At 44.7% G+C, this 8,741-nt stretch overlaps 1 protein-coding gene across 2 annotated transcripts in view; it reads right to left on the bottom strand.

Moving 5' to 3' along the window:
* Positions 1 to 8,741, bottom strand: part of Sh3bp5l (SH3 binding domain protein 5 like) — a 15,389-nt gene that overhangs the window by 4,824 nt on the left and 1,824 nt on the right. For both annotated transcript variants that reach the window (XM_031354218.1, XM_031354217.1), the window contains exons 3-4: positions 2,847 to 2,909; positions 2,570 to 2,698 (exon numbers count right to left, since the gene is read on the bottom strand). In XM_031354218.1, coding sequence (XP_031210078.1) covers positions 2,570 to 2,698; positions 2,847 to 2,909 — 192 coding nt within the window. The remainder of the gene's footprint in view (positions 1 to 2,569; positions 2,699 to 2,846; positions 2,910 to 8,741) is intronic.

The raw sequence follows: 8,741 nt of genomic DNA, 5'->3' as shown, positions 1-8,741 counted from the left end.
GGGAGAGGGAGGGAGAGAGAGAGAAAGAGAGGGAGAGGGAGGGAGAGAGGGAGGGAGAGAGGGAGAGAAAGGGAGAGAGGGAAAGAGAGAGGGAGAGAAAGGGAGAGAGGGAGAGAGAGGGAGAGAGAGAGGGAGGGAGAGAGAGAGAGAGAAAAGAAAATAGTCCTCGGGCTTTTAAAGTATGACACAGGGCTAGGGGTGTGGTTCAGTGGCAAAGCAGTTAAGGGCTGAGCCGGTTCCCCAGCCCCAGGAAGCACTCCAGTACCAGAAGGTGGCTGTCTAGAGCTTTGGTGTTATGTCATAATACAGTTAGTCACACAAGTAAGACGAAGGAACAAAGACAGCATATATTACATGACCCTATTTTTATAGAATTCATAACAAAGTGATTTTAAAACAAAAAAGCAAAATATAGAGACTGTAGCAAGGAAAGAATGCATTTTTAGCTGATAGCATCCAAAGAAACAGACTCTTGGCAACTAACACACTGGTTTCTAGAGCTGGTGTGAACATACGCTGGGCATGCACAGCATTAAACAGCCGTGTGAATCAAGAATCAGTTCAAGGACTCCCAGATCTTCAAGCTCTGCATGTACGTATGTGTTTTAAGAAATCAGATTTCTCATACAACCTCATCGACCTCCTACACTTCTCTAAAAACAGAAATAGATTGCACATTTGACAAAGTGACACATAAATTACCAAGTCAAAGTTTTTGTTATAGGTTGATGGAGAAGAGATTTATAAACAGTATTATTGAAAACAAACAAACAAACAAAAACAACTCTACCAAATTTGGCAGTATCAATTAAATATATAAATTGGAGAAGAATTTTAAAATTCCTGAGCAAAGAATGTTCATGTGTTTACTTTCAAATGAATGCTAATTATCAATTTACATTACTTAGAGCTAACTCTCTCACATATGCAAACTCAAGAAATATCTGGAAGCTAAGGGATAGATAGGAAGGGATGGGCTGCTGGGAGAGGAACAGCTGCTCTCCCCTCTCTGCTGTAACTTCTACATATTGCTTAATTTATATATAATTACAAGCTTGTCATCAAATTTAATTGATCCAAAATGTAAAATCTGAAAAAAGAAAACCACTTTACTAAGCAGTATCTCTCATATGCAAAATATGAGTGTAAATGGCTAGACTGAATGAGGCTTACATTTCAAGTAATAATGTGGTGATAATATATACCTAAGTTGATAATACAGTGTAAAAACCATATGGGTCACATATTTTGTGATAGACAAAGACCTATTCCTAGTAATAATAGTAAATATTCATGCAATTAAATGACAAAAAAAAATCAAAACAGAGGATTATTGAGCCAGTACATGGTGGCACAGCCTTTAATCCCAGCACAAAGGAAGCAGAGGCAGTCAGATCTCTCTGAGTTTGAGGGTAGCCTGGTCTACATAGAGAGCTCTACCACAGCTAGAGCTATATAGAAAGACCATGTCTCAGAGAGAGGGGGAAGGGTGATAGGGAAGGAGGGAGGGAGGGAGGGAGGGAGGGAGGGAGGGAGGGAGGGAAGGAGGGAGGGAGGAAGGGAACACTAGGTACTGCCTGAATCCTAACTCTTTAAACACACCAGCAAGTGAGGCCTGTGGGTGGTACTAATTTCACAGTTCTCATCTGCTGTTCCCAAGACCCTGGGTTTGATTCCAGCCTAAGGAAAGACAGGAGAGAAGAACCAAGAGGAAAAGAAGGAAGTAAGATCATAACTATCAGCGGGACTGAACAAAATTTCTAAACAGGACCCAATGCCTCCACCCTGTCATTTCCTGACCATGAGACCATTTTCTTACACGTATGTATTTATTGTGTGCATGTGTGTGTGTGTATGTATGTATGTATGTATGTATGTGCCTCAGCATAAATGCCACACCAAGCATGTGGAGGTCAGGGGTCAGTTCTCTCCTTTCACCATGTGGATCCCAGTGAACTGGGGTCGTCAGGCAGGAGGTGCCTTTATCCACTGAGCCATCTCGCTGGCCCAATGAACACATCCCGTATAACTTTAAGAACCTCCTCAACTCACAGTTCTGTTCAGAGCATGGTCATGCCCTTAAGTATGGTGTTTAATTCCCCATTCCATACAGAGATTGAAGACAGAGACCCCGCCTCCCTTCCTAATTAAAGGTCAAACTGCCCTACTCAGTTCTGTCAACTTGACACAGCCTAGAGACACTGAAAAGGGAATCTCAGCTGAGGGACTGTCCAATCTGACTGGCCTGTGGGGATGTTTATGGGGGATTGTCTTGATTGTTTAACTGATGTAAAGGGAACCAGCCCACTATGGGTGGCACCATTCCCTGGGCAGTTAGTTCTGGTCTCTACAGGAAAGCTAGCTGAGTATATATGCCTTAAAGTGAGCAAGCAAGCACGCTTTCTCCATGGTTCTGCCTCCAAGTTCTTACTTGAGTTCCTGCAGTGACTTCTATCAATGATGGACTGACCTGGAAGTGTAAGTCACATAGACCTTTTCCTTCCCCTAAGGTACTTCTGGGCTTGGTATTTGTTGCAGCAACAGAAATAAAACAAGAACACAGGCATACCTCCTTAGCCAGTCGTCGAGCCTCATAGTAGGGCCGGGCCTTCTCAATGCAGCTCCCCAAGTGAGAGCCCTGTGTGTTAAGCTTCCTTGCTGACTCCTGCAGGATCCTCCGATAGGTGGTCCTGGCCTCCTGGTAAGGAATGTGGAAAGCAAGCATACAGGTCATAGACCATCATTTCTTCGACACACCCCTTCCTCTACTACTGTCTCAATATAGGAAAACACGAAAGAGAAATCTCCAGAGACCCACCCACGGCTGTTAGGACAGAGACACTCACATCTAGCTGTAGCTCCACCTGGTTGATTTCCTCACTAGCCTGGTTCAGATGCTCCAGCTCCTCCTGCCAAAGAAGCGTGTGAGTTAGAACAGAAGGAAGCAACCTCAAGTCAACTACATTGGGCAGGGAGGGAAACCAGAAATTCCCAGCAGACTGGGGAACGAGTGAGTCACTTGGAAAAGGGCGGGAGGGACTGTTCCAGTGGTACCCTGTCTAGGCCCCGGGACAGTCTCACGTAATCTTCGTGATTCCACTTAACTGAGTACTCAAACCCCACTGCGGGAATGAGGAAACTCCAGCTCCAGGAACACAGCAGTACAAAGGGCAGGGTAGCGGTGAGCCTTACTCTCCACTAGAACACATGGCTTCCTCTCAGTGTGGGAAGAGTCCTAGGAGATGAAGGACTCTCCTCCCTAGGCCAGGAGGGCTGCTCACTCAGCACATGCTCACTAGTACTTCTTGGTCAGTACTTTGAGAACAATGTGGAACACAGGGGCTGGAGAGATGGCTCAGAGGTTAAGACTATTTGTTGTTCTTGCAGAAGACCCAGGTTTAGTTCCCTGCACCCACATGGTAGTTCACAGCCATCTGTAACTCCATTTCCAGGGAATCCAATGTCCTCTTCCAGCCTCCAAAGGCATTGCACAAACATAATCTACATACACATATACAGGTGAAACACATATTCAATTTTTTAAAACTTTTCTTTAAGAATATGTTCTCTTCCTTTTTTGTTTGTTTGTTTTTTGTTTTGTTTTGTTTTTGTTTTTGGAGACAGGGTTTCTCTGTATATAGCCCTGGCTATCTTGGAACTCACTCTATAGACCAGGCTGCCCTCGAACTCAAGAAATCCGCCTGCCTCTGCCTCCCAAGTGCTAGGATTAAAGGCATGTACCACCACTGCCTGGATTTAAAAAAAAAAATCTTAAAAAGGAATGTAGAACACAGCACAGAGGTGGTGACTCACATCTGTGAGCCACAGCCTCTCAGCAGGAGCCAATCTGTGTGAAGATGGGCACAGTACCTGTAGGCACCAGGGCCACCAGCCTGGGCAGAAGGCTGGAGCAAGATGCCTAGAGTACATTTTCCTAGCAAGAAGGCAGAGAAGGGCAGGTATTCCAGCAGAGACAGTAAGACAAAGTAAAAACTGTTTATTGTGTTCCAGGTGAGAGAAGAAAGGGAAGAGTTCAAGGAAATGCAGGACACAGAAACACCAGGGCTTGGCAAATAGATGATCAAGATAAGGACCAGGTAAAGGTACAAGAGGGATTTTGACTTCTTGGACAACAACAGAAGCCCAGATCCCATCCAATACAGTACAATTTTTCTTATCTATTTATTTTTTAAACTATGAGTATTCGAGAGGAAGTATGCATGTGAGTGCAGGTGCTTGCACAGGCCAGACGCATCAAATCCCCCTGGACCTGGGGTTACAAGTGATTATGGGCTGCCCAACATGGGTGCTGGGAACTTAACTCAGGTCCCTGTAAGAGCAGTATATGCTCTTAACTACCACATCATCTCAGAAGCCCCCAGTGCAATGTTGTCCTGGCAAGGAGGAATGTCAGGGAAAATCACTGGACATGCTAGTTTAATGACTCACTGATGTCTGGTCCTGAAAGAAAAGCATAGAATGACCCTACATCTTTCAGTATGTGGCATGGAGCTGGAAAGGGGGCTGGTCACAAATCATTCTCATTTGCCTAAGAAAACACATCCAATCCCAGATTCTGATGATCTGAGGATACTCCTTAAGAGTCTAGGCTGTGCCAAGGGCCCTGTACCTGGAAATTCCAGTTACTTAGTGACAAGTTGCACAAAGCAAGTGTTCAACTCCAGACTCTGCCTTCACCAGCCCACAGTCTGCCTGCTACTTACCCACAACAGACATTATTAGATAACAATACCACCATCTTATCCCATCTGCATCGATTTGATGTTGGCTCCCATTCACCTTACTTGGCCCTTCCAGTAAGACTAGGAACAAGGACATGAACCTCGGACACAGCCTATCTCAGAAGAGCATGAACCTGGGTGATTCTCTTTGCTAGAGCCATTCATAGAACAATGTTGTGAAGTCACATAGAATGGTCCATTTTCCAAAGGCCATTTGTTAAAACTCTTTAAGCCTACTAACTTAGTATCCCTAGAGCTGAGATTTAAAAAGGTGTGGATGGTGCATGCATACCTTTAATCCCAGAACTTGAGAGACAAAGATAGGCAGATCTCTAGGAGTTCGAAGCTAGCCTGGTCTACAGATTGAATTCCAGGACAGCCAGGGCTATACAAGAGAAACCCTGTCTCAAAACAAACAAAACAACAAAACAAAAATACAAAAACAAACAAAAAAATCAAAACTGTGCACCACCACACTCAGCTATCAACCTAACATTTAAAAAGTAAAAATAGGACAGGGCATGGTGGTTCACACTTTTAATCCCAGCGCAAAGGCAGACAGGTCTCTATGAGCTCAAGACCATCCTGATCTATACAGCAAGTTCCAAGCCAGCCAGGGATATAGAGTAAAACCCTATGTTGGTTGTTTTTGTTTTGTTTTGTTTTGTTTGTTCTGGTTTGGTTTCTAAGTTAAATATAGGAACTAGCACCCCTTATAATTAAAAAGAAAAAAAAAATCCCTGCTGCCAATTACAGTGGTACCCACCTGTAACCCCAACATTTGTTTTGTTTTGTTTTGTTTTGTTTTTTCGAGACAGGGTTTCTCTGTGTAGCTCTGGCTGCCTTGGAACTCACTCTATAGACTCTGTAGTTCAAGGCTGGCCTCGAACTCAGAAATCTGCCTGCCTCTGCCTCCCAAGTGCTGGGATTAAAGGCGTGCGCCACCATCGCCTGGCTAACCCCAACATTTGGAAAGCAGAGGCAGAGAGATGTTAAATTCAAGGTCAGCCTGAATAAATAAACCAAAAAGCATGATAGATCAGCCTAGTGCTCACAAAGTTCTAACAGGACAAAGAGAAGCCCCCATGGACTAATGAACAAGGTAAGCAGGAGGCAGCACCAAGCTGAAGAACCATGGCAGGGCACAGCGGGAAGCCACTGAGCACCCAGAGTGCTGCTGTGGAAGAGTCAGCAACACATTCCATTTGGCCTGTTCCACTAGGAACTCCTGGCACTCAGCGAAAATGGGATTCAGGAAGGACAGAGTCTGAGTCAGCATGCATCATCTGTCTGAAAGCCAGCAGCCAGCAGGAGGATGACCTTCTTGGGGCACTCTGGATACATTCCCAGAATGCCAGGCCACTGAGTCAAAGCATGGGTGCTTGACTACAAATGTTTCTGTTCCACTCTTGGGTGCTCCTGGTCCTCTTCAACAAAGCATCGAAAGGCTCAAGCAGATGATGAGTCAACAGGGCCAGGGTGATGACGGTTGTTTTAGTTACGCCAACACTTGAACATGAGAACTCTGAGGTTGCAACGTCACCCTGAAGAATTGGGAATTAAACTAGTATGTCCAGGTATCATGTTGGCACAGACCTATAATTTCAGACTCAGGATGCAGAGACAAAGGGATCAGGAGTTCAAAGACAGCATGAGCTATACAGTGAGTTCAAGACCACCCTAGACTACATGAAACACTGTCTCACCAAAAAGAAAAGGGGGGAGGGGTACAGAGAAAACCAGAGAGGCCAGGCCCATCCTGGCACCACCAAACCCTTTGACCAACACCCCCCACTTCTATCCACTAAGACCCTATTTCCAAAAGACATGAGGAATTCTAATGATCCAATGAGACCCTGATGGAGACACAGCCTTTTCTGAAGGGGTAAATGAGCATATCCTGCAGGCAGGAATGGCCTAGTCTCCCTTCTACTTCCAGAGAGATCTCACCAGATGACAACATGAACTACCTGCCTGTCAGCCATGGAAACCAAGTCCCACATCAGAGAGCCTCACCCTGAGGATAATCATTTCTGAGAAATTCGAAACACTCTAAAACAGGTCAGAACCTGACCTCTTAGCTACCCCTTGCCTAGTGGACCCAGCCCTGGCTGTGCTTTCATTTCAGTCTTTTCCTATTCATCGAAGTGAAAATGTGCTTTAAAAGTTTTTTATGGATACTGATGGATCTGTTAATGGAGACACATTAAATATGTTGATCTAGAAAAACAAGACACTACCGGAAGGAGCTGAAGCACATTTTCAAGGCATGTGATGCAGACCACTACCAACTAAAGTGAACTTCAAGCACATACTAACTCACCTCCTCAGCACCCAAAAGGACAATACACAGGGCAAATGCTGTGATTTCCTCCTGAAAACTGGGGTATTCCTCACATCAGGCTGCTTTTTCCAAATGGCAAACTCTAAATCCCTGGTGAGGCTGGAGAAACAACCTACTCAGGCCTGTGTCATCAAAGGAGAAGAATGTAAGGCCTTCCCTCCCCATACCACCTACAACACTACAATAAATGCTATACAGCTTGGCAAGAGAAATGAGGTCTCACCGCTCCCCTAATCCCCATCACATTACAAGCTCACTGGAGACAAAGTAGACCTTATGCATTCCCGAGACATTCCAACACTCCCAGAGCTCATTGACAGAACTATAATGGCAGCAATGTCCCATCTAGACCATCACTACAGTACGCAACTGCATTTTTTCTCTCAAATGACTGTATTTACATAGCCACAAGTGTGCCCCTTCAGTCTACTGCCTTTGCCCACATGATTATGGAAGAATACACAGAATAAGAGGTTGATGAAAGATAGCAGGAAAGAAGGTATTTCCAGCACAGAACAAGGGATGTTTCAGGGAGGTGTAAGAAGTGTGTTATATGCCCTTCTCTCCTCGAGGAACAGAGAACTCCGTCTTAACTCACTACCCATGAACTTCTAGACCCGTGTGCACAGTGAATGGGAACTCTGCATGTCGGACAAACCAAGTCCCTCACTTTACTGACAAACAGAAGCTCAAAGAAGTTACCTTTTTCAAAAAATCACAAATCATGGATCTTAAGTGGCTTGAATATCGATCCCAAGACTTCTTTTTTTTTTTTTAACGCAAATGCATTCTCTCAGTGGAGGACAAATCCTCAGAATGAATGAGAGAAGCTGAGTTGTTTTCAATGCAGCATCTTGAAGCACAGCAGAAATAAGTTACTGACTCATGCCAGAAAAGAATAGCTCACCAATACTCCATTATAAGCTCACATACAACCCAAGGAGCCTCAGTACACACACACACACACACACACACACACACACACACACGCACGCACGCACGCACGCACACGCACACGCACACCAGGACAAGATTTACTTTCTTTGTAATTCATTGGCATTACCCAGTAGTTTATTGAAAGAGATGCCCAAGAATTCAAGCTCTAGGATGTTCTAGCTACCTAGAAGGAGCTAAATCACTTTCCTAGTAACAGAATCTCAGAGATGCAACCTACCTAAAATACCACACATACAGCACATATTAGCCATTATCAGCCCAAGAAACTTTTCCATACAGTCCATTTAGACAGTACCCTGCAACACTATAGATAACTAAGCTTGTCCTAGCCAGCCATCTCCTCCACAATGATCAGTCTTCCTCATACCCAGTTCCTTGCTGTCTCTTACACAACCCTCTCTCTGGTTTACCAACTAGACTGTGCACATTCCATGACAGTAAACTGTTCTGACATTCTTTTGGTAAACCCACAATTCCAAGAGCCAGGAATACATATTAAGGACCAATAAAACTGATATAAATCCTTGCAATGTAAGAGATTTCCTGCTGAGCACACTGACACACACACATTTAATGCCAGAAGCAGGGAGGCAGAAGCAGGCAGACAGATCTCTGAGTCCTAGGCCACCCTAGTCTACAAATCAAGTTCCAGGACAGCCAGGGCTACACAGAGAATTCTGTCTCAAACAGAGGGGGGG

Source organism: Mastomys coucha, unplaced genomic scaffold, assembly GCF_008632895.1.
Source record: "Mastomys coucha isolate ucsf_1 unplaced genomic scaffold, UCSF_Mcou_1 pScaffold5, whole genome shotgun sequence".
NCBI lineage: Eukaryota > Metazoa > Chordata > Mammalia > Rodentia > Muridae > Mastomys > Mastomys coucha.
The sequence above is the reverse complement of the archived record's forward strand: the minus strand, read 5'-3'. Positions and strand labels throughout refer to the sequence as shown.